Source organism: Oryctolagus cuniculus, chromosome X, assembly GCF_051225735.1.
Source record: "Oryctolagus cuniculus isolate XC-2025 breed Fujian yellow rabbit chromosome X, ASM5122573v1, whole genome shotgun sequence".
Lineage (NCBI taxonomy): Eukaryota > Metazoa > Chordata > Mammalia > Lagomorpha > Leporidae > Oryctolagus > Oryctolagus cuniculus.
In genome coordinates this window covers 52,313,656-52,339,986 of record NC_142888.1, presented here as the reverse complement: position 1 = coordinate 52,339,986, position 26,331 = coordinate 52,313,656, and the positions used below count along the sequence as shown (strand labels likewise).

The 26,331-nt window shown below is 38.9% G+C and overlaps 1 protein-coding gene across 5 annotated transcripts in view; it reads left to right on the top strand.

Moving 5' to 3' along the window:
• The window catches only part of PHKA1 (phosphorylase kinase regulatory subunit alpha 1), a 119,699-nt gene extending 93,655 nt beyond the window's left edge, over window positions 1-26,044 (top strand). For 2 of the 5 annotated variants that reach the window (XM_089323656.1, XM_089323654.1), the window contains 12 exons: window positions 2,172-2,328; window positions 2,789-2,868; window positions 5,238-5,316; window positions 5,459-5,588; window positions 9,684-9,785; window positions 10,854-10,969; window positions 11,099-11,137; window positions 12,935-12,985; window positions 20,745-20,906; window positions 21,215-21,268; window positions 24,039-24,239; window positions 25,409-25,923. In XM_089323656.1, coding sequence (XP_089179782.1) covers window positions 2,172-2,328; window positions 2,789-2,868; window positions 5,238-5,316; window positions 5,459-5,588; window positions 9,684-9,785; window positions 10,854-10,969; window positions 11,099-11,137; window positions 12,935-12,985; window positions 20,745-20,906; window positions 21,215-21,268; window positions 24,039-24,239; window positions 25,409-25,582 — 1,345 coding nt within the window. In that variant the 3' untranslated portion in view covers window positions 25,583-25,923. 5 annotated transcript variants of the gene reach the window in all.
• The last annotated feature ends 287 nt before the right edge of the window (window positions 26,045-26,331 follow it).

The following is a 26,331-nucleotide window of genomic DNA, read 5'->3' as shown; positions in this document are numbered from 1 at the left end:
GCACCCACCTGGGAGACCAAGAAGAAGCGCCTGGCTCCTGGCTTCCTATTCCTACAGTGCCGGCCGTGGTAGCCATTTGGGGAGTGAACCAACGGAAGGAAAACCTTTCTCTCTGTCTCTCCCTCTCATTGTCTATAACTCTACCTGTCAAATAAAAAAAATTTTTTTAAAGAATTTTAATAAAAGTCCTCTTAGGAGCCAGCGCTGTGGCTTAGCAGGTGGAGCCACCTCCTGCAGTGCCAGCATCCCATGTGGGTGCCGCTTGGAGACCCGGCTGCTCTACTTACGATTCAGCTCTCTGCTATGACCTGGTAGGCAATGGAGGATGGCCCGGATGCTTGGGCCCCAGCACCTCAGTGGGAGACCTGGAGGAGCTCCTGGCCTGTGGCTTCCAATCGGCCCACCTTCGGCCATTGTGGCCATTTGGGGAGTGAACTAGTGGATGGAGGACTTCTCTCTCTGCCTCTGCCTCTCTGTAACTCTGCCTTTCAAATAAATAAATAAATCTTTTTTAAAAAAGTCCTCTTAACTCCAAAGTTATAAACTAATTCTCTCATGTTTTTTTTCCAGTACCTTTACCTTTAGGTGGTTTACACATTTGGAATTGCAGTGTATACAATATAAGGCACAGATTCACCTTTTTCCAGATGGCTGCTTGATTGTCTTTCTTTTAAAAAGATTTATTTATTTATTTATTTATTTATTTATTTATTTGGAAGGCATAGTTACAGAGATGTAGGGAGAGGCAGAGAGAGATCTTCCATCTGCTGGTTCACTCCCCAGATGGTTGCAACACCCAGGACTGAGCAAGGCCAAAAACAGGAGCCTGGAACTTCTTCCTGGTCTCTCATGTGGGTGGCATGGGTCCAGACACTTGGACCATCTTCCTCTGCTTTTTCCAGGAATTAGCAAGGAGTTGGATCAGAAGGGGAGCAGCTGGAACACAAAACCAGCACCCATATGGGATGCCAGCATCACAGGAAGAGGCTTTATCAGCTATGCCTCATTGTTGGCCCCTTACTTGATTGTCTTAAAATCATTTAATAAATAATCTACTCTCATCATATATTAAATTCCCAATTTCATAAGCCTTTGTGTACCTTTTTAACACATTGTAGTTGAACTTGTAATAATTTTTATAGCAATAATGTTTATGCACCCTTCTAAAATAAACATACATTCTTCTAATTTCTTCATTAGTTTCTGAAGTGTAGCATACTTTCTACATTGGCAGTAGTTATCTTTTGTCTTTAATATCAGCTGATTGAAGCCTTTGGAGAGTATAAAAGAATGCATTTTATTAAAGCACAGCTGAAACAGACTTTTTCTTGCCTATGTATTTATTTGGCTTGCAGAGTGTTAATCATGGTTTTATCAGGATTCTTTTTTTTAATTGATTTATTTGACAGGTAGAGTTAGAGAGAGAGACAGAGAGAAAAGTCTTCCTTCCATTGGTTCACCCCCCAAATGGCTGCTATGGCCAGAGCTATGCAGATCCAAAGCCAGGAGCCAGGTGCTTCCTCCTGGTCTCCCATGCAGGTGCAGGGCCCAAGCACTTGGGTCATCCTCCACTGCCCTCCCAGGCCACAGCAGAGAGCTGGACTGGAAGAAGAGCAACCGGGACTAGAACCCGGCCCCCATATGGGATGTTGGCACCACAGGTGGAGGATTAACCAAGTGAGCCACAGCGCCAGCCCCCATCAGGATTCTTAATAAATAATACTAGTTTCCAAATGAGAAAGTCCTACCAAAAATAGGTATATCCATTTTAACATTGAAACTTTTTTTTTTGACAGGCAGAGCGGAGAGTGAGAGAGAGAGATAGGGAGAAAGGTCTTCCTTTGCCGTTGGTTCACCCTCCAATGGCCGCTGCGGCCGGCGCGCTGTGGCCGGTGTACCGCGCCTATCCGAAGGCAGGAGCCAGGTGCTTCTCCTGGTCTCCCATGGGGTGCAGGGCCCAAGGACTTGGGCCATCCTCCACTGCACTCCCTGGCCACAGCAGAGAGCTGGCCTGGAAGAGGGGCAACCGGGACAGAATCCGGTGCCCCGACTGGGACTAGAACCCGGTGTGCCGGTGCCGCAAGGCAGAGGATTAGCCTAGTGAGCCGCGGCGCCGGCAACATTGAAACATTAACATTATACTTAATGTAGTCCTGTCTTTAAAATTCCAGAGGACCTGACTGGGATACTGAATTATATGAAGAAGGGAGTGCTACAGTCAGAGAGCTTCTTACTGAACTATATGGCAAAGTTGGAAAAATTCGTCACTGGGGCCTGATCCGATACATCTCTGGGATCTTAAGGAAGAAGGTGGAAGCACTCGATGAGGTACTAACAGTTCTTGAATTTATACTAAATCTAAGCGGAGGTGCTTTTAAAAGTTAGTTTCTGTAATTTTTTTATGGCAACTGTAGCCTCTAATCTTTTGAAGTGTTGATTTTCCTATGTGAAGTTTCATCATTTAGTTTTGTTTGTAAATAATAAGTATACATTACTGAACTCTAAGAATTGTAGACATATAGAGATATTATAAACCATAACAGCTTTAGATCTTCAGAATAAATTTACATTAGACTAAAAGTTCATGCCTTCTAGAAGATGCAAACTCATTGTTCCTTCCTAGAAACCACTCTTTTCTGACTTTCATGGTAGTGCCTGAGGAAGAGTTTGGTGTGTCATTAAGTTAGGAGAAAGTAAAGGTTTCCAGGCTGAGAACAGAAATGTTCATGGAAATACGAAGTGTTGTGGAAAGAATAATGTTATACTATGTTATGTTACCTCTTCTTAGGCCTGCACAGACCTTCTGTCCCACCAGAAACATTTGACAGTGGGACTCCCTCCAGAGCCTCGAGAAAAGACCATCTCTGCGTAAGTATGGTGTTGTTTGGGTTTCATCAAGCTTCTCTTAGCCTCTAAGTTGCCATTTGGGCTTGTCATAATTCTCACGCCCTTATCTGCCTATGGATGACAGTGTCCTCTACATGCACACTTGTATCAGAGACACCAGGGAGAATGCCGTTAATGGCAGGGCACAAGTAAATCGAAGTGGAAACTCACAAGGAGTAGCGCTCAATTTTTTTTTTTTTTTTTTACTTACTGGCTTTCCCAAATTTCCCATTCCAAAAACAAAACAAAGCAAAGAACAAAATAACCAGAACACCAGGAATTACACCCACAAAAAATTCAGCCAGACTTTAAAGAGGGCAAGAAAGTGTGTGGCTGGAGCACAGGGCTGATGATGAAACTCCATACTGCTCAAGAAGGAATAAAAGGGTGCAAGTCATATTCAAAGGAGAAGAATGGGCACTTGCAAGCCTAGTGAGTGAGGTAACACCCTTGCAAGAACACTATAATCAGATCGCTACTGTCTGAGTTCTGCCCCAGCTTCTAAATGGAGAAAGTGCCCTAGGATAGGGTGGGGGTGCAGCTGGTGGGAAGTTGAGTGACAGGCTGGGATGGAACATTTCTTACTCATGGATCTTCCTTTTGCCATTAGCCATGCCAATATAACTCATCTACACTAAATCTGTTTAATTTCATGTCATGCCAGTGCTAAAACTTAAATCTGCAAGCAGACTATTCTTGTATTTCCAAGAAGTATTTTTAGAGGAAGTCTGACTTCATTCATAAGTGATCTGAAAAATCTGTATTTCGGCTAGGGAATAATTTGAAACAAGATATTCTCCCTGCCTGCCAGTTCTACTTCTGTAGCCAGTGTAGTGAAGAATTTATTTTGTAAACACAAGATGTTCTAGATATAGAGTTTAATCAGGAAAAAGAAATGAGGGAGAAGTAAGCAGAAATATCTTTGCTGATGCTTGTATGCTATCTCCTTGGTTTACATTCATGACTTGTGTTGCTTCTAAGATTCTGTATTAAAGCTTAGAGAGACATGTCCTAGAGCATTTGCCATGCATTCCATGTGTAAGACCAAGTTAAGGTTTCATGAAAATAGTACTAACTTTGCGTGTTACTTTGCTTAAGCTGCCATAACAGACTACCACCGACTAGATGATTCAAACAACAGAAATTTATCTTCTAGCAGTTGTAGAGGCTACAAGTCCAAATCAGGATATCAGCAGGGTTAGTTCCTTCTGAAGGCTGTGAGGGGAATGGTTCCAGGCCTCCCTTCTTGGTTTGTACATGGCCATCTTTTATGTCACCTTGCATTTCTTCCCTCTATGTATGTCTCTGATTCCAAATTCTCCCTTTTTATAGGTACCTCAATCACATCAGAATAGGGCCGGTCCTGATGACTTAAGTTTAACTTAATTACCTTTATAAAGACCCCATCTCCAAATAAAGTCACACTGTGACATACTGAGGGTTAGAATTTCTTTTTTTTCTTTTTTCTTTTTTCTTTTTTCTTTTTGACAGGCAGAGTTAGACAGTCAGAGAGAGAGAGAGAGAGAGAGAGAGAGAGAGAGAGAAAGGTCTTCCTTCCGTTGGTTCACCCCCCAAGTGGCCACCACGGCTGGTGCACTGCGCTGATCTGAAGCCAGGAGCCAGGTGCTTCTCCTGGTCTCCCATGCGGGTGCAGGGCCCGAGCACTTGGGCCATCCTTCACTGCCTTCCCGGGCCACAGCAGAGAGCTGGACTGGAAGAGGAGCAACTGGGACAGAACCAGCGCCCCAACCGGGACTAGAACCTGGGTTGCCGGTGCTGCAGGCGGAGGATTAGCCTAGTGAGCTGCGGCGCCGGCCAAGGGTTGGGATTTCAACCTATGTGGCATGGTCCACAGTCCCAGGGTACTTTATGTCAATGATAGTCAGAAGTGGAACAATGTGTACAAACATGTGTGTGTACTGATAAAACTAGAAAATCAATGTAACTCTAAAGTCATAAAATGGCTTCCAAAAAGCCTAGTTTATTACTTTGTAACTGTTAGCGTTAACTGACAAATGTTAAAAGAACTAACCACGGAAGAATAGTTTGAAAAGACATCATGGACTAAATTTTAAATAAAATTTTGGAGGAGGACAATCCAGGTTTAGTCAGGAGAGAGAAGCGCTCTTCTGAGTTAATGTGGGCCAGACTGGTTTGGCGGGGGCAATGACTGGGCCTTGGAGACTGCAAGAACCAAAATACCACTGGTAATGAAGAGATGTTGTGGCAGTGACTTAAACTTTGGAAGAGCTTTAAAATTTTTCCAATGTATTATGTATAAGTGGTTGCAGAGTGTTTCTTTCTTTCTTTCTTTCTTTCTTTTAATCTCTTTTCACTGTCATCTTCCTCAGACCTCTCCCCTATGAGGCACTCACTCGGCTGATAGAGGAAGCTTGTGAAGGGGACATGAACATTTCAATCCTTACACAGGTGAGCAGAACTATAAAGCCTAATCTGCTGGTTGATAGCTTTAAAGGTTGTTTTCAATTGATCTGGCAATTTGCAAAGACAACAAAATAGGTACTGGGAGACTGGCACCATAATTTTTTGTCTAAATCCATTTCATTCCCAGGAAATAATGGTATATCTAGCCATGTATATGAGAACTCAGCCTGGTCTCTTTGCTGAAATGTTTCGACTTCGAATTGGTCTGATCATACAAGTTATGGCAACAGAACTGGCCCACTCCCTTCGATGCTCAGGTACTTAATTCCTTAACTATTTCACATGGAATTCACTTTAATGAAAGTCTGTGGAGTTTGAGATACAGGGGAAAAGAAAGCTAACACATTAGTATCCATAGCTCAGACGCTGCATATGGCAATCTTGCTCCCATGTTTATCAGTTAATATGTAAGTCAAGAGACTGATATTGGTGACACATTTGTGTATTAGTCCTGCTACTTCCAAATGCTGCCTCTTGGGGGCTCTGCACTCCCAGTTCTTCCTAACTGCTCTTCATTTCTCTGAACTACGCAAGTGTCCTGATTTGTTCAGCAGAGCTTCTGGACAAAAACTGAGTCACTACATCAATGGATCATATTGTTGGCATTTTATCTAATTAACATCACAATCAAAGGAAGACAATATCTTATTAAAATTTATCTGACAAGACTCTGAAATCAGTTTTAGGTACATTTGGCAAGATAACTTTTAGAAGAATAGTTGAGGCCTTTGGAATCTGATATTTGTCTTATTTCAATAATAATGCAAAATAATTGAAATAGTGATGGCACAGAAAAATAAAATCACAATTGCAAAACTCAATTCTAGTGATCATTTCAGTTAGATTTTCCCCAAAAAGGTTTTCAGTTGAGCTGTTAACCAGTAGCTAAATATATTGCTTTGAGTCAAATCTAAATCAAACACAGATCATTTATATTTAAGTAACCCTTTGAAGGAAGGGTTAGCAATTGCTTTATAGCTAGCAGTTGTTTTATAGCTATTACATTGCCAGACGCTGTGTGACTTTTTCTTTATATGAGTGTTTAGATAGAGAAATTGTTTCTACTCCTTACAGCAACCCCCCCACACACACTTTTTTTTTTTTTTTGGATACTGCTATTGTTTATTACAACAGCTTAGCCTGGCTTACCTAGTTTCCCAAACATGGACAAAAATATGGAGTTGGGTCCCTTTAGGAATTTTTTTAAAGTAATGAATTTTTAACAGATTGGATATACTTTGTAGATATAGTTCTAAGAATATGATATTCCCTTCCTCCCTCCCTCCTCCTTCTCTCTTTCCCACCCATGCTCCCTCTCCCTTTCTTATTTTAGTTTTTGAGATAATATTTTAAATTTACATTACAGTAAAAAGGCTTATTGCTTCACCAAACAAGAAGTTTAACGAGTAAAAAGCAAAAAGACCCTAGTTTAGTGGAATTATAGACATTAGAGCAGTGCTTTATAGAAGGTATTATTGTCCCACTTTTACTAATAAGGAAACTGAAACTCAGAGAGATTAAGTAACTTGCACAAAGAAACAGAACTAGTAAATAATGGAATTTGAATACAAGTGTGTCTGATACAAAATATTTCTAGTTCAGCACACTGTTAAACATAAAAGTATGCAGATACTTCAAAAAAGTTCATGGAAAGTGAAATTGAAATGGGGTAGGCATTTGTCCAAATAGTTAAGATGCTGATTAAGATGTCCTGGTCCCCCCTCCTGGGAATTTACCCAAAGGAAATGAAGTCAGAATATGAAAGAGTTACTTTTACCCCCATGTTTATAGCAGCTCAATTCACAATAGCTAAGATATGGAGTCAACCCAGATATGCATCAACTGATGACTCGATAAAGAAAATATATATATACATGATGGAATACTACTCAGACATTAAAAAAACAGTAAAATCCTGTCTTTTGCAACAAATGGATGCAACTGGAGACCATTATGCTTAGTAAAATAGGTCAGACCTAAAAATACAAATATCATGTTTACACTGATTTGTGGTAGCTAATATATAGAGTACAAAAAAAAAAACCCTTCATATATATAAGTGAAATTGACATCTTGGGATTTGAATATTGTTTATAACCCTTGTCTATATTCCTGTTGAACAGTGGTCTTTCTAATTTTAATTTGTTGAACTTTTTATTTAGTGGAGCATTAACCCTGTGATTATAAAGTAAATTAAAAATATTGCAAAAGTTTAAAAAGGAAAAAAAAGAAAGGAAGGAGTAGGAAGGGAGGGAACTATCATTATACTCTTAGAATTATATTTATGGGGGCTGGCGCCGTGGCTCACTTGGTTAATCCTCTGCCTTGCGGCGCTGGCATCCCATATAGACGCCGGGTTCTAGTCCCGGTTGTTCCTCTTCCAGTGCAGCTCTCTGCTGTGGCCCGGGAGTGCAGTGGAGGATGGCCCAAGTCCTTGGGCCCTGCACCCCATGGGAGACCAGGAGAAGCACCTGGCTCCTGGCTTTGGATCGGCGCAGCGCTGGCCGTAGCGGCCATTTGGGGGGTGAACCAACAGAAGGAAGACCTTTTTCTGTCTCTCTCTCTCTCACTGTCTATAACTCTACCTGTCAAATAAATAAGTAAAAAAAAGAATTATATTTATGAACTACTCAAAATATGTTCTCTGTATATTAATAAAAATTAATTTAAAAAATTTTAAAGATGTCCTGGTCTAATATTAGAGTACCTGGATTCAAAACCTGGCTCTACTCCTGACTCCAGCTTCCTGCTAATGCAGACCCTGGGAGGCAGTGATGACTCCCCAAATGATCAGGTTCCTGCCACCCAAATGAGAAACCTGGATTGAGTTCCTGGTCCCAGCTTTTGTCCCTGCTCCTGCCATTATGGGTATTTGGAGAGTAAACAGCAGATGAGAGCACTCTGTCTCTCTGCCTGTCACATAAAAAATAAATAAAACTATAATTTTATTTTGCTACAGAAGTTTTTTGAAACCCCTGCCTATGAAAGATGTTTAAAAAGTTCATGAAAATGCATATTATGAAAAAACTGGGGCTGGCATTTTGGCTTAGAGGGTAAAGCTGCTTCCTGCAATGCTGGTATCCCATATGGGCACTGGTTCGAGTCCGGGCTGCTCCACTTCAATCCAGCTCCCTGCTAATACCCTGGGAAAGCAGCAGAAGATGGCCCAAGTGCTTGGGCCCCTGCACCCATGTAGGAGATCTGGAAGAAGCTCCTGACTCCTGGCTTCAGCCTGGCTGAGCCCTGGCTGTTGTAGAGTGAACCAGCGTATGGAAGATTCTCTCTTTCTCTCTTGTCTCCCTCACTTTTAAATAAATAAATAAATAAAGCTTACAAGTACTCAAAAAAACTATGCATGGCTTTCAAAATTTTTTGCACCAATGTGAACTTATCTTTTAATTCCATTTTCCATGAACTTTTTGAAATACTGTTTTATTATATAGTATTCTCTAGTTGTGATATTAAGATAAGTTTTGTCAGAGGGTATGGTTGTTCAGTAAACCACCAATCAGTTAGTCTTCATTTTTCCTTAATAATCTGTTATGAAACTTTTTCTTTTGGATTAATCAAAACCATGGATCTTTATGTCTCAAAGGATAAAATCAAGATCCCTGGGTATGATATTCAAGACCTCGACCTACTACTTCAACAGTACTTCCACTAATCTTATCAGTCCCCAGCCTTAGAGATTAATGTCTCCTCCTATTTTCAAAGCATTTTTTGCCAATATTTATCACTTCAAACATAGTGTATGCAACGTTTTGTTTTGCTTGTTTACATATTCCAACTCTCCCAGATAATCAGCCTCTCAAGGTCAGGTACCATGTCATATCCTTTTATACCAACATTGCTGAAAATGATGATCTATGGGTAATAAGCTCTCAGTGAGTATCTCATGTTGATGAAAAAGTTCAAGTTATCCTCCCAATATTTTTATTAATTTCATAGATTCATATATATTTTCTTTTAAGTCTCTATTTTCAGGGTGAGAAGTTTCAACTATTTTAGTCCATTTGCATATATACACTCATTACCTGTCTTTTAATGGCCTCCAGTTCCAACATTTTTCTATTCTTCTCAACTGCTGCTGAATACCCTAATGTTGTGGAAGGGGTGAAAGGAAGAAATCAATGACATAGCTAATCCACAAATTGTACAGTCAGTCCTTAAACAATTAAGGATCTATACCTGTATGAATAGCTAAGGTTATGAAGCTAGAAGGTTATTTTTTGATTCTATTTGTCTGATCAAGTGACTCAGAAATTCTAAGCAAGAAAGCAAATAGAGAAAAAATAGGGCGGATATGGCAGACAAATTAGAAGTCTTCCTGTCTTAATATTTCTCCCACATAGCTGAGGAAGCCACAGAGGGCCTGATGAATCTCAGTCCTTCGGCCATGAAGAATCTCCTGCACCACATTCTCAGTGGCAAGGAGTTTGGAGTGGAACGAAGTGGTAAGATGGAATAACTGCATTTCTGTTTCAGAGCATTTGGTTTCATGTGTCTCATTGCTTTCAAAAGTATTTCGGTAAAAGGAACTTTTTGCCTCCAATAAATAGAAGTCCAATGGATAAAACAATTAAAAGCAAAGTATTTCCTGGAACAAGATTTGGAAACCACTATATGTCTTATCCTTTTTCCTTAAATGATATGCAGATTTAGCATCCCTAATCTGAAAATCAAAAATTTGAAATGTTTCAAAATCCAAAATTGTTGAGCACCGACATGCACCTGATCGCATGTGATGAATCACAGTAAAAATTCAAGTAAAGTAAAAATAGTGTATAAAATTGCCTTCAGACTTTGTATATAAGATATATACAGAATTTTGTGTCTCCAAAATATCCAATATCCAAAAGAAATCTGAAACACTTCTTGTTCCAAACATTTGGATAAGGAATATTCTCAGCTTGTCTCAACTAAGTTGATTGATTACTAACATGTTTCATTTTAACTGCTTTGTCTATTTCCTTACATTATCCTAATTCTCTGCTTTAAGATGACTTACAATCCATTGCATCTGAAACTTTCTTGTGTTATCATTGAGAGTAATTAAGTAGCACTTTATGTGTGTGTAGCTGCTTCAGTATATCTAATATATCCTTTCAATTTCAAATTCAAATTTGTCTAGAAGTCCATGGCAAGCTACTATTCACCCCCTCTTACGATTTTTGCAGTGTTATTTGGTTTTGTCTCTAAAGCAGCAGAGCAAACGAAAAGATCTTATCTCTCATCCTCAACTTTTAGGATTAGGATAAAGATAATATATGTGATCAAAATGGATAGATGCCAGAACTTAGAGTGATAAGGATTCAGTAGGCCTGGGTTGGGGTCTGAGATTCTACTAACAAGTCCCCAGCTGACACTGATGCTGCTGGTACATAGACTACACTCCAATGAGGTTCTACTAGTTGGTTTTTAAAATTAAGTTAAAAATAAAAGTAGGAACACATCTAAATCTCTTAACATGGTAGAGAAAAATTGAATTGTCCCCTTTCTCTTTAATCTCTCATATTATATAGTTCGTCCCACTGATTCAAATGTCAGTCCTGCTATTTCTATCCATGAGATTGGTGCTGTTGGAGCAACCAAAACGGAACGAACTGGGATCATGCAATTAAAAAGTGAGATAAAGCAGGTAGGATACTATTTCATGAATTAACTGTAATATTGTCATGTTTAAGAATATTCTTTCAGAATGAGTCTTTGTTGAGATCATTTATTTTGTTTCATATCCTGAGTTTAATTTGAGGCATTTATTTTTCAGGTGGAATTTCGTAGACTGTCTATCTCAACAGAGAGTCAGGTGAAACAACTAGGGATCCTTGGATATAGTTTAACTTACCTTTAATTCTATGTAGCATGCATGAGCTCTTGGCCTTTTTACAAAAAAATAATAACATACTGTGGAATAGTTTGTTTGAATCTCTTTTATAACAATCATGTTATGGTTTTCCTTTTTAGGGACCAAGCTCTTTTGTTAATTTTAGGAGGAAAGTAACTTGCGTCTGATAGAAAAGAAAAGAAATCCTGAATCCCTCTTTGCTAAGATCAATGTGCAATTTTGGAATTCATTCTCCTTACAAAACTAAACCTAGACTTGCTAGTTTTAAGAGTAGATACTAGAGAGAATGCAAGATTTTTAAATCTATATTCAGGTATTGTTCCACAATTTAACTTTTATCATTGCCATGATAGAGGTATATGAAAGGTATTGTAGACTCAGAGAAGCATCTAAATCAGTCTGACAGTTGTTGGGAGTCACCAACCACCATACTGTACCCTCTTACTTTTCCCTGTAGGTGAGGATCCGTGAGTTTTTACATTACACAAAGGAATAGTTAACACAGCCTTCCCCTTGCTTTTTTTAAAACTCTGGGAAATAATGTAGTTTCAAGATCTCCAACTTGAGAAGGTATTAATTTGGTTGCTCCTATAAAGACATCATATGAAAAGCTTAAAATTACTTCCCTTGCTTTTAGGATAAAATTATGATAGCTTATGGTATTAAAATACATCTGTAAGAGAAGATGTGAAGTGGAGACTTTGTTTGTTAAAGGAATCAGAAATCCTTTTGTAAAAGAATGACCCAAAGCTTGAAGCTTAATTTGGAGTAAACTTCATTTGAGTACACTTATCAAATACCTTTTGACAGCATTTGCTTTTGAGCAAGGGCAAGTACAGAATGAAATTAAAAAGGGCCTTGAGTTGAAAAAAAAAGTTCACTGTACAATTTTTTCCCAGATAAACTGAATAATCTGAAACCTCTCCTATTTGAAAAGTGAAAGAATTATATTCAATAATTGAAAAGAATCATATTGGTGTGCAATCCTTATTTTGATTGAGAGTGATTGACTAAACTTTTTATAGTTGTTTATAATCATGCATTGTTACTTACAAGTTCATTACATATTTAGAACTAGAAGCTCATGTTCCAAGCTAGATTAATATGATATTAAGAGTTGACCTGCTCAGCTATATCATTTCGGTTTTTTCTATAAATACACTACTTACAGGTCTTCAAGGAAGCCAAAATCATTAGGGCTATAATTTAGAGAATTGAGAGCCCTAAACTTTAATTACTTTCCTACTTCTCAGTATTAATTTTCATTCTCCCCTGCCTGTCTGGTATTTTGTGTTATTCTAATTTCTTTTCCACCTCTCATCAATGCCCATTTTTCTGATTATGAGGGAAAATTCTTAAGATAGTTTTATTTATCTATCTTATGCTTTATCATGACTTCTAGTAAGGGTTGGGTGTCTAGCCCATGGGCCACATAAGGCCAGTGAAACTATTTGGTCTGGCCCTGCTGAGGCAACTGACAACAGAACTCAAAATTCAATAAATCTATAGCAGGCTAATTTTTAAATTGATAATTTTGTATGATCTGCAAATGAAGTTATAAATATCCCAGTAGCCAACGGCAGAAGAGGTTCCCCACCCCTGTTACAGGAAGGCTATTTCATCAGCTTTTTACTGATAACATACTGGCTAATTGCTTAAATAATCTGTACTTTTGCTCTGCTTGTAACTTTTAAAAATATAAGTAATTATTGCCTTGCCATATCCCTTTACATTTCTATTTTCTTTTTCTTTTCATAGCCCAATGGTGGTCATTCGCTGGGTGCAGATTTGATGTCACCATCTTTTCTGGTAACTGCTGATTTTTTTTTTATTACATGCCATTCACAAGTGCTTTGAATATGCTGTTATAGTGGAAGACAATATGGATAAACCTCAGAAATCTAAAAATAGACCTACCATATGACCCAGCCAACCCACTCCTGAGAATTTACCCAAGGGAAATGACATCAGCATATGAAAGGGTTATCTGTACCACCATGTTCATTGCAGCACAATTCACAATAGCTACAATATGGAATCAACCCAAATGTCCATCAACTGATGACTGTATAAAGAAATTACACACACACACACACACACACATACACAAACACTATGGGGTACTACCCAGCTGTAAAAAAAAAAATGAAATCTTGTCTTTTGCAACAAAGTGGATATAACTAGAAACCATTATATTTAGTGAAGTAAGCCAGTCCCAAAAAGACAAATACTATATGTTTCCCTGATCCTTGGTAACAAAGAGAGTTCCAAAAATGTAATGTATAGAAATGAAATTGACATTTTGAGCTTTGATGATTGTTTACAGCCCTTGTCTACACTGTTGAGGAACACTTTTTTTAAAAAATATTTTTATTTATTTATTTGACAGGTAGAGTTACAGACAGTGAGAGAGAGAGAGACAGAGAGAAAGGTCTTCCTTCCCTTGGTTCACTCCCAAAATGGCTGCAACGGCCAGAGTTGCGTTGATCCAAAGCCAGGTGCCAAGTACTTCTTCCTGGTCTCCCATGGGGGTGCAGGGGCCCAAGCACCTGGGCCATCCTCCACTGCTTTCCCAGGCCACAGCAGGGAGCTGGACTGGAAGAGGAGCAACTGGGACTAGAACCAGCGCCCATATGGAATGCCGGTACCACAAGTGGAGGATTAACCTAGTGCACCACGGCACTGGCCCCAGGAACACTGTTTTTTCTTCTTCCTATTTGTTGAACTCTTTACTTAGTGTAGGATTAATCTTACGAGTATAAAATAAACTGCAAGTTTTACTTAATGTAAAAATTAAGAGAATAGGAGAGGAAGGAGAAGGAAGGGTGAGAGTATGGGAGGAAATGAGGGTAGGGTGGGAAGTTTCATTGTGTTCCTATCTATATCTGTATATAGAAAATACATGAAATCTGTATGACATACACTGGTTGAATTTTTATTCAAAAAAAATGAATCAAGAACTAAAATAGGGGCTGGCGGTGTGGCAAGGCCTGAAGTGCCAGCATCCCATATGGGCACTAGTTCAAGTCCCAGCTGCTCCTCTTCAGATCCAGCTCTCTGCTCTGGCCTGGGAAAGCAGTGGAATATGGTCCAAGTGTTTGGGCCCCTGCATCTACGTATGACACCCAGAAGAATCTTCTGGCTCCTGACTCCTGGCTCCTGGCTTCAGATCGGCCCAACTCCTACCATTGCGGCCATTTGAGAAGTGAACCAGCTGATGAAAGACCTTTCTCTGTCTCTCTCTCTCTCTCTCTCTCTGTAACTCTACCTCTCAAATAAATAAATAAATCTTTTTTTAAAAAAGAACTAAAATAAGTATGAAGCAACTTCATAAATGGGAGATGACATCTTTGTATTTCTTTTCCAGTAATGCAGGGAAGGGAGTTCAATTCCATCTTCTTTTCCATTTCAGAAAACAAAATTTAAGAAACATTTGTTAAATACCTGTTTATTCGTTCAACTTATATAATTTATTATATTCTTTTTTTAAAGATTTATTTATTTGAGAGGCAGAGTTATATATAGAGAAAAGTCTTCCATCCACTGGTTCACTCCCCAAATGGCCTCAACAGCCAGAGCTGAGCTGAGCTGATCTGAAGCCAGAAGCTAGGAGCTTCTTCGAGTTTTCTCACACCGGTTCAGGTCCCCAAACACTTGGGTCATCCTCCGTTGCCTTCCCAGGCCATAAGCAGAGAGCTGGATCTGAAGAAGAGCAGCCAGGACACAACCCAGCGCCCTTGTAGGATGCCAGTATCCCAGGTGGAGGCTTACCCACTATGCCATAGTATGGCCCCCTATTATATTCCTACTATGCACCAGACATTGTGCTAGACAGTATCAGTATCACCTGGGAATGTCGAATGCGAATTCTTGGTCTCTTTACGTGATTCTGATGCACTTTTAAATTTGAAAACCACTGGGTGAGCTGTTCTGATTATTAATTCATTTAGTAAATGTTATTTGAGTACCAATTTTATGCCAGGCACTGCAGCTACAACAGTGAATGAAACAGATGTGTTCCTTGCCCTCACAAGGCTTTTAGTTTAGGAAGACTGATCTCTAATTACATTTCTTCAGTTTGAATCAGTGACTCATAATGGCCTATGATTTAAGATCTCTTACACTGATGACATTTAGAACAGATGACAGTCAAACAAAAAACTGAAAATTTATTGGAAACAATATTGGTATTTTCATTACCCATATTCACATATCCTGTATGAATTAATAAGACTTGTCAAAGTATGTCGTATCCATGTTAATAGGAGACCAAGACATAGAAGACAATTTAACCTAAAAATTCAAAACTATTGATATTTGGTTTTGGAAAAGTCTCAGTTATTCACTATCAGATATATACACTTTCGAGTTTGACCCCAATCTCAGCAGCCTGCAATCCTGATGGTAGAGAACAACAATGAAGTTGAATAAATGGCAGTTCATCTACTTGGGGGATCATTATGATAGTCACTTACTAATAGAAATGTTTGGGGGTACTTTTCTCTTTTACATAGCAGTGGCTGATGATTAAGGCATTTGGCCCAAATTAAACTATGAAGTTTTTATCTCAGAAAATATTCCTATTATCTTCTATCTTATCTTTATTTCTGAATCTAAACTTTCTCCAGTGTATTTCATCCTTTACTTGGTATAATCTTTTTCAATGTTTATTATATTGTACCTTGTATCAAAACTTCATTCCTTTGTATTGTTGAATAATATCCCATTATATTTATATAACGTATTTTATTTATCCATTCATCAATTGGTAGGCATCTGGATTGTTTCTACTTTTTCAGCTGTTATGAATAATGCTGCTATAAACCTCCATGTATAAATTTTTGTAAGGACATATGTTTTCATTTCCCTTGGAGATATATCTCAGAGTAGAAATATTCAGTCATATGGTAACTGTTTTTAACATTCTGAAGAACTGCCAAACATTTCCAAAGGGGTTACATCATTTTATATTCCTACACCAATATATGAGGGTTCCAATTTCTTTACATCCTTATCAACCTTTCCATCCACTGGTTCACTCCCCAAATGCCTGCAGCTACTAGGGCTGGGCCAGGCTGAAGCCAGGAGCCCAGAACTCAGTCCTACTCTCCCACATGAGTGGCAGGGACCCAAGTACTTAAGCCATCATTGGCTGCCTTCCAGGGTGCACATTAGCAGGAAGCTGGATTGGAAGCAGATGAGCTGGGCCTCAAATCAGGGTGTCCAAATGGAATGTGAGAGTCCCAAGTGGCATTTTAACCACTATCCCAAATGCCTGCTTCTGTCTCTTTTTTGATTTGTTGCTTGTGTTTTTGGTATCACATCTAAAAAGGCTTTGAACAAATCACAAATATTTCTTGCTATTCTTATTCTAAGATTTTTATAGATTTAGCTCTTACAATGTAGGTCTATGATTATGTTGGGGTTGTCCCCAAGACCATGCCTGGGTTCAGTGATTCACTAAGAGGACTCATATGTCTCAGCATATAGTTTGTACTCAAAACTATGATTTATTAGGAAGCCTCCCCAAATCCAGATTTCCAGATGCCAGTCATGGGCCAGCCTTGTAAGCATGCCTTCCAAAAGTAGCAGTTCTAGCCTGCTATGTTAATTCATTTCTGTACAATGATCCATTTGGACTCAATTTTTTTGTATGGTGTGAGGTACATGGTCCAATTTTTTTTATTTTTTAAAAAATTTCAATATGTAATATTTTTACATTTGGGGGGCATGCAATATTTCAACACATGTATATAGCACAAATTGATCAAATAGAGCAATTAACCTTTTCCACATCATATTTTCTTTGTGTTTGCAGACTTCCAGCTTCAGTCTTCTAGTTATAGATGCAGTATGTAGTACATTATTATGGATTATAATCACCTCACTGTGCTGTGGAGCATTAGAACTCACTAATTCTGTCTTACTACATCTATCTTGCTTCTTACTTCTATCTTATTACTACTTTTTTTTTTAATTTATTTGATGGATAGACAGTGAGAGAGAGAGAGAGAGAAAGGTCTTCCTTCCATTGGTTCACCCCCCAAATGGCCACAACGGCCAGAGCTATGCCGATCCGAGGCCAGGAGCCAGGTGCTTCCTCCTGGTCTCCCAGGCGGGTGCAGGGACTAGAACCCGGCGCCCATATGGGATGCCAGCACCACAGGCGGAGGATTAACCGAGTGAGCCACAGCGCCGGCCCTTTATTACTACTTCTGTTACTTCTTCTAATGGACCTTGTTATCCAAACTCCCTCTATCCCCCCTCCTCGCATTGTTTCAAGCCTTGGTAATCACTATTCTAAGATCAGATTAAACTTCCACATATTCGGAAGAACATGCAGTCTTTCTATGTCTGGCTTACTTCACTCAACATAATGACATAACTCTATCCATTTTGTTGTAGATGTCAAAATGTCTTTATTTTTATGCTTGAATAACATTAATTATCATGTATAGTTCACATTTTATTTATCCATTCGTCACTGATGAACACCTACATTGATTCCATATCGTGACTATTATGACTAGTCTACAATGAACATTGGAATACAGACGTCTCTTTGACACTTTGACATACTGATTTAACTTTCTGTAGATATATACCAAAAAGTGTAAAAGCTGAGTCATATGATAGTTTTTTAGTTTTTTAGGAATGTCCATACTGTTCTCCATAATTGCTGTGATAATTCACATTCCCACCAACTGTATATAAAGGATCCCTTTTCTCCACATCCTCACCAGAAATTTTTTTTATGCTTTTCGATTATAGCCATTCTAACTGGAATGAGATGATACCTCATGTGGTTGGAATTTGTGTTTCCCTGATGGCTAGTGATCCTGAGCATTTTTGCTTATGATTGTTGGCCATTTGTATTTCTTCTTTTGAGAAATGTCAATTCAGATCCTTTGTCCACTTCTTAACTAGATTGTCTGTTTTGTTGTGAGTTTTTTGAGATCCTGATGTATTCTGGATATTAATCCTTTGTCAAATTAATAGTTTGCTAATATTTTCCCCAGTGTGTGAATGTCTCTTCAGTCTGGTGATTGTTAAAAAAAATTTAAGTGTATAATACAATTTGGTTAACTACAGGCATGATGTGAGACAATACCTCTAGAACCTACTCACCTTGCATAACTGAAACTTTATACCAATGGAATAGCAAGCCCCCATTTCCTTATCTTCCCGTTCCCCAGCGACCACTATTCTCTCTTCATCTATGACGTTGACTACTTTAGATAACTCACATAACTGTAATCATACAGTATATGTCTTTCTGCAATAGGCTTATTTCACTTAGCATAAAATCCTCCAGGTTCATCCATGTTGTCATATATTACAATATTTCCTTCCTTTTTTATGACTGATTAATATTCCATTGTATGTCCATATATATCTGTTGGCCATTTGAATGTCTTCTTTGGTGAAATATCTATTCAAGTGAAATATAATCTCTTTTGTTATTGATCATAATTATATCATGCAATCTTATTCACTTATTAGTTGTGATTTTTTTAGTGAATTCCTTAGAATTTTCTATCTACAAGATCATGTCATCTTCAAATAGAGATGGTCTGATTTCTTCCATTCGCATCTGAACGTCTTTCCTTGCTTAATTGTCCTAGCTAGATCTCCTGCACAAAGTTAAACAGAAGTAGCAAGAATGGGCATCCTCTTGTTCTGATCCTAGGAGGGGACACATCAGGCTCTGACCACTTTTTTTTTTTTTATCAGCTGTGGGTTCCTGGAGGAAAAACAATGTAATCTTTAATTAGATTGAGGTAATTCCCTTATGTTACTAGTTTGCTGAGTGGTTGTTTCTTTTTTCTTTCTTTTTTAATTAGGAAGGCATGTTGCATTTTGTTAAAATGATGTGGATTTTATTCTTTATTCTTGTGGTGTATAAAATTAATTGATATTCAGATATTAAAACAACTTGAATTCCTAGAATAAATCCCACTTCATCTTGTTGCATAATCCTTTTTATGTGTCACTGAATTCAGTTCACTAGATTTTCCTATGATGTCTTTGTCTGCTTTTGGTATCAAGAACAAATTGAGACGTGTTCCCATCTCTAGTCCTTTTTTTTGGGGGGGGCGTGGAATTTATGAAGAACTAGTATTAATTTTTAAAATATTTTATATAATTAACCAGCAAAGTCATGTGTGCTTGGGTTTTTCTTTGTGGGAAGATTTCTACTTACTAATTCAATCTCTTTAGTTGTTATAAATCTGTTCAGATTCTCTGTTTCTTTTTGAATAACATTGGGTAGTTTGTGTTTTTGTAGGACTGTGTCCATTTCATTTAAGTTATATAATTTGTTAGTACATTGTTGCTTGATAGTAAGTATGTTTTTATACTCCTTTTTACTTGGATAAGATTGGAACTGATGTGCCTTTTTTCTTTCTTTTTATTCTTTATCTAGCTAAATACTTGTCCATTTCCTTTAAATTTTCATTAAAAAATTTTGGTTTAATTGATTTTCTCTATTATTTTTATAATCTTTATTTCCTTTCCACTCTAATCTTTATTATTTCTCTCTTTTCTGCTTGCTCTTCTTTTTCATTGTCATAAGGTAGAAGCTTTGGTTATTGACTTGAGACATTTATTCTTTTAATACAGAAATGTATTTCTATCTTTTTAAAGACTTATTTATTTTAAATGCAGAAATCATAAAAAGAGACAGAGAGAGAAAAACATCTTCCATCTGCTAGTTCACTCCCCAAATGGCAGCAGTGGCTGGGTTTGGGCCAGGCTGAAGCCAGGAGCCCAGAAATCCATCTGGGTCTCTCACATGTGTAGCAGAAGCCCTAGTACTTGGGCCATCTTCTGCTGTTTTTCCAGATGCATTAGCAGAGAGCTGAATCAGAAGCAAAGCAGCTGGCCGGGACTTGACTGGTGCTCTGATATGGGATGCCAGCATCACAAGCAATTGCTTAATCCACTGCACCACAATGTTAGCCCCAATACAGAAACTTACAACAAATTTTCTCTTCAAGCACTGTTTTAGATGTATCCGATAAATTTTGGTAGGTTGTGTTTTCATTTTCATTCACCTCAGAGTATTTTTTAATTTTCCTTGTGATTTTTTTCTTTACTGTGTTGGTTATTTAATAGTATTTTTAATTTCCACATACGAGTATTTTTAAATTTCCTTCTGTAACTCATTTCTAATTTAATTCTGTTGTAGTTAGAGACATACCTCATATGATTTCAATTCTCTTAACTTTATTAAGATTTGTTTTATGACTCAAAAGAACAGCCAACTAAGCCATAGACCAGGTAGAATTTTAACAGAGATAACCAAATAATGAAAGGGCTAATAATGTTTCATAGCATCAGTATTTTTTCAGTTCTTGTTAGGTATCAGATTACTTTCTGAAAAGCTTATACCAGTGTACAACAACACTAGTGATATATACCTAAGTCTACTGCCTTCACTTCAAGCTTTCTATCTTGGCTGTTTCACTTTATATATAGTGTATCATTCTGCAGTGTTTATGTTCCACTTCGTCAGAAACACAGAGGTAATTTTGATTTATGATCTTTTCTCTATTCTTCTCCTAAGTCTCCTGGAACCTCTGTGACTCCGAGTAGTGGGTCCTTTCCTGGTCATCACACATCTAAAGATAGTCGTCAAGGTCAATGGCAACGCCGAAGAAGGCTGGATGGAGCACTAAATAGAGTCCCAATTGGATTTTATCAAAAAGTATGGAAGGTTTTGCAGAAGGTGAGCATAACTCATTGTAGATGTCTGCTTATTTTTCCTCCTGAAATTCTCAGTTTCTTTGGCTAAGATAGGTCATGACTATACTGTCATGGGGTCCCTGGCTCCTGGCTTTGACCTGGCCTGGCCATGGCTGTTGTGGTCATTTGGGGTGTGAGAGATCTCCCTCTCCTTCTCCCTTTCCTTCTCTGTCACTTTGTCTTTCATATAAAATAAGCAAACCTTTAAAAAAGGAAGAAAGAAATACATGTCTCTTTTACAGGTCTCCAGTTGTTAGTCTAACTGTGGTGACATATTTTTCTGCTTTGTAGTGTCATGGACTTTCTGTGGAAGGTTTTGTTCTTCCTTCTTCAACAACTAGAGAGGTAAGTAAGATTCTGTGTCCTTCACATTCATGTGGCTGATTGTTCACCGAGCTAAAGGATTTCAGTGATCACTTTTCAAAGTAACAGGCCTATGCCATTATAAGTCAACTGAACATTAAATGCATCTAAAGAAAGGAGAGAATTTTTTTAAAAAATTGAATGGAAGGCCAGCGCCGCGGCTCACTAGGCTAATCCTCCGCCTTACGGTGCTGGCACACCGGGTTCTAGTCCCGGTCGGGGCGCCGGATTCTGTCCTGGTTGCCCCTCTTCCAGGCCAGCTCTCTGCTGTGGCCCAGGAGTGCAGTGGAGGATGGCCCAAGTGCTTGGGCCCTGTACCCCATGGGAGACCAGGAGAAGCACCTGGCTCCCGGCTTCAGATCAGCGTGGTGCACCGGCTGCAGCGGCCATTGCAGGGTGAACCAACAGTAAAGGAAGACCTTTCTCTTTGTCTCTATCTCTCACTGTCCACTCTGCCTGTCAAAAATAAAAAAAAATTTTAAAAATTTTAAAAATTTAATGGAAATATCACATAATAGTTATGTATCCCATTAGCTATATAAGTATGACTTCTTTTAATGACTGATTAAGTTAATCTGGTTTATGTGAATGTTAGGGCAGAAGGGATAGAAATCCTAGAATTAATGACTTCTCTTGTCCCCTCCCGTGCTTATCATTACCCCCTCTCTTATAGGATGCTTGTAGAGCACTCTAGCATAAAGCAGTGATCCTTCGGTCTATTTGTTAGATCAACCTGGGTTCCCATATCCAACTTAGTGGATTAGAATTTTCAGGGATGGGGCCTGAGGATATGGATTTTTTTAAACCTATAAAACGATTCTGATATTTCATCACCATTGGAAAGCACTGCTGCAAACCAGAGGCATAGATTATCAAAAGCCTTAATATTGTTCCTTTTATCCAAATCACCATGTCCCCTATTTGTCTTTTCTTTGCCTTTAAATAGACTTGAAATGTTAACAGAATTAATCATGTATCCATACCTGAATAGTACTTTTAAAAGTATTCAAAGCACTTTCACATTATTTATTTTGATTTTCAACACAAGTATGTGAGAAAACTTAAGAATGAATGGTCATTCTCAACGTACAGATTAAGGAGGGGCAGAGGCGGGTTAGGCCTCTGCTCATGACGCTGGCATCCCATATTTGTGCAAGTTCCTTTCCCAGCTGCTTCACTTCTGATCAAGCTCCCTGGTAATACCCCTGGGAAAGCAGCCAAAGATTGCTCAAATATTTGGGTCCCTGCATCCATGTGGGAGACCTAGATGACCTGGCCTTTGGCTTCAGCCCAACCCCAAACTTTGCAGCCATTTGGGGAGTGAACCAGTGGATGGAAGATATATTCTCTCCCCCACCCTCTCTGTAACTCTACTTTTCAAATAAATAAAAATAAGGGGGAAAAGTTTAGAGATTGTCCAAAGTCATATAACTAGTAAATGACTAAGACAGCATTTGAACCCAGATCTTTAGACCCCCAAGTCCACATCACCTCCCTAGAGTACATACTCAATACAACTTTACCAATGATTATTCCTCAGTGTCCTTCACCCTATAATAATTTTACAGGTCTTGGCCGGCGCCGTGGCTCACTAGGCTAATCCTCCATCTGCGGCGCCAGCACACCGGGTTCTAGTCCCAGTTGGGGCGCCAGATTCTGTCCTGGTTGCCCCTCTTCCAGTCCAGCTCTCTGTTGTGGCCCAAGTCCTTGGGCCCTGCACCTTCATGGGAGACCAGGAGAAGCACCTGGCTCCTGGCTTCAGATCAGCGCGGTGCGCCAGCCGCAGCGCGCCGGCCGCAGCGGCCATTGGAGGGTGAACCAACGGTAAAGGAAGACCTTTCTGTCTTTCTCTCTCACTGTCCACTCTGCCTGTCAAAAAAAAAAATCTTAAAAAAAAGTTTTACAGGTCTTAAAGCCTATTTTTTACTATAACAATATGTAAATGTTTTATGTAATTCTAATCACCATGTATATACAATTTTAAGTCCTACTTAATTTTTCCTTTACCTTTATTCTTTTAAATGGCTCCATAAAACTCATCAAGTTGCTATGTCATGCTATGGCATTATTTATACAACCATTCCTGTGCTTAGGTTACTTCTAGTTTTACACTTAAGATTAATGCTGCTATAAACACTTATGCGCATGGAGGAGTTTGCTCCTCTTTTTTTTTTTTAGATTTATTTATTTATTTGAGAGTCAGGGGTACACAATGAGAGAAGGAGAGGCAGAGAGAGAGGTCTTCCATCTGTTGTTTCACTCCCCAGATGGCCACAAACAGCTGGAGCTGCACTGATCCGAACCAGGAGCCAGGAGCCTCCTCCGGGTCTCCCACGTGGGTGCAGGGGCCCAAGGACTTGGGCCATCTTGGACTGCTTTCCCAGACCATAGCAGAGAGCTGGATTGGAAGAGGAGCAGCCGGGACATGAACCGGTGCCCATATGGGATGCCAGCACTTCAGGCCAGGGCGTTACCCCGCTGCACCACAGTGCTGGCCCCTCTCATTTTCTTCCCTCTTTTGAATTAAGTTCCTTAGGATGAACTCCCAGAAATAGGATTATGGGGTACAGGACATTGACACATTTATGACTCTTGTTATGCATTGCCAGATTGCCTTGCAAAGAGACAGAACCAATTTACTCACTCAATTATTTTAAAGGGGGATGAAGCAGTTACTTGTGGCTACTGTGTTTTTACTGCCTTTCCTACATGATGGACTCTTAGGTTGTGATTTTCTTTTTCTCTATCACAGATGACTCCAGGAGAGATTAAATTCTCTGTTCATGTGGAGTCTGTCCTGAATCGGGTACCTCAGCCAGAGTACCGCCAGCTTCTAGTTGAAGCCATCCTTGTCCTTACCATGCTGGCAGATATTGAAATTCATAGCATTGGAAGCATCATCGCTGTGGAAAAAATAGTGCATATAGCCAATGACTTGTTCCTTCAAGAACAGGTAGATAAACCTATTTTTTTATCTCAAAGGAGAGTGTTTGATAGTAACCTGAACTTCAGAACTCTTCATGAAGCCTAGGTCACTTTCCTGTCCCCACTTCCTTATCACTCTTTGTTGGACCCCCTTTGTAGTGTCTTTGAGCTGTTTGCAATGGAGTAGGCCGCAGGAAAACTTCTGTCTTTTACCATGTGTTTTGTGGTTTGTGTTAGATGCTTACGTTGCCTGGAACTCAGGTTTTAACTCTTTTCCCTGAAAAGCCCTAAAGTATAGCATTAGTATCATATTTCAGTTTCCTGTTCACAGCACTTTTTCTATAGTTTTAAGGAATTAATAAGGGCCTATTTGGTAGCACATCCTATTAAGGAAAAGAGATTTGTTTTTGAATCACTTTACTTTTGCTTTTGCTATTTCCCTATGTGAAGACCATAGTGAAACTTTTATTTCTACATTTTTCTTATTTTAAAATAAATCTTCTGGTAAATGAATCATAGTAAAATACAAATATTTATTGAAAGTATTCCAAATGTTGCCCAGATTGAACCAGCATGCATAAGGAGGATATGCAGTGTTGTCAATAGGAAAATCTCTAAAACATACTATGGGATGTAAAAGAAAAGTATCCAGAATTTCCTGGACAGTCTTAATTTTAAATATTCTGGGTTACTCTCAATTCATGTATCAGAAAATGGACCCCTTAGTCATACACTTTAGCCTTAGAAAAGTTATGATCTATTTGTATTAAGTTGGCTTAGAAAGAAATCATGATCAAATGCAAGATAAATGAATACATACAAGGTGAAATCAGTAGTAGTAGATGGAATCAGACCAAAGTCCCATCATGAAGATTCATGTTAACATTTGCCTCTTAACTGGTGCAACTTAGTTATTATTGTATATTTAACTTTCAAAAAATTTATTGTAATGGGAAAAATGCAAAACAACCATTTTTTAATAATTGTCATAATTTGGGGATAGCGCAGCCACGTGTATAGAAATGCATATTCACTCTTTCATGCATAATCCTAATCCCTTCCTGGCCAGACAGCCTAGGAGCCAATTAATTGGTTACAGAGAGGAGGCTCTGATTTTTATTAATCAGGACTCAACTTAGTAGGATTGGTAATTTTTCCTTTCCCCTGTGTTCTCCCCCTCCCTTAAAAAACAAACAGAAAACCCTTGGCGCAGATGATATCATGTTGGCAAAGGATCCTGCATCTGGCATCTGTACTCTTCTGTATGACAGTGCACCCAGTGGCAGGTTTGGCACCATGACCTACCTCTCCAAGGCAGCCGCCACCTACGTGCAAGAGTTCCTGCCCCACAGCATCTGTGCCATGCAATGAGGGCTTTGGGTCCTGGCTGCTGAGATCCTTTGACAGTTGATTGTGCATGGAAGTGAAATGTTATCACCTGATCACTCCCACCCAGCCTCTTTCTGCCCCATCCCTCCCGAGAAGAGAGAACATCTCCGATAAACTAACTGCTTTAGAAGAAGTGAAGGCTTCCCTGGAAGCTCCCTTCCAGCGTGCGGATGCTCAAACCACGCCTTTCATTAGCAGCTTGAATTCTTTCATGGTTCATAAAAGTTTGCATGTGTTTTGTTCTCTAGATCTGTTACCTACTTGGTTTTCTAACTCCTGTTTGGGGAGCAGGTATTAATAATAACTTATTCCTAAAGTTTGAATTTTCTCATGTGTGGTTTTATTATGTGTATGTGTGGTAGGTACTTTGGGACATTATTTCAAATGTGCAAACTCTAAATGGTTGGATTTTATGCTACCATAAATTGGAAATCTCTATTCTAAGTGCTTTTTGTGGTTGGAAAAGAAAGTATCTGGTCATTCTTCACTTACAGGTTGGCTTATACTGAGTGGTGAATTATTGTCTCTACTATTACTGTCTCTGTATCTGCACACATAATACCTAGTCCCACTATTCTGAAATATCAACAATGCAAATACACCATGTATATTTAAGGACTTCTGTATTAACAGCTGAAATCACATTTTATGAAGATTTCTGATACTCAGAGATATATTTACAGCAGAAAATACAGAACAACTCAAAGGAATGGAGCCAATTGCCTGATTCC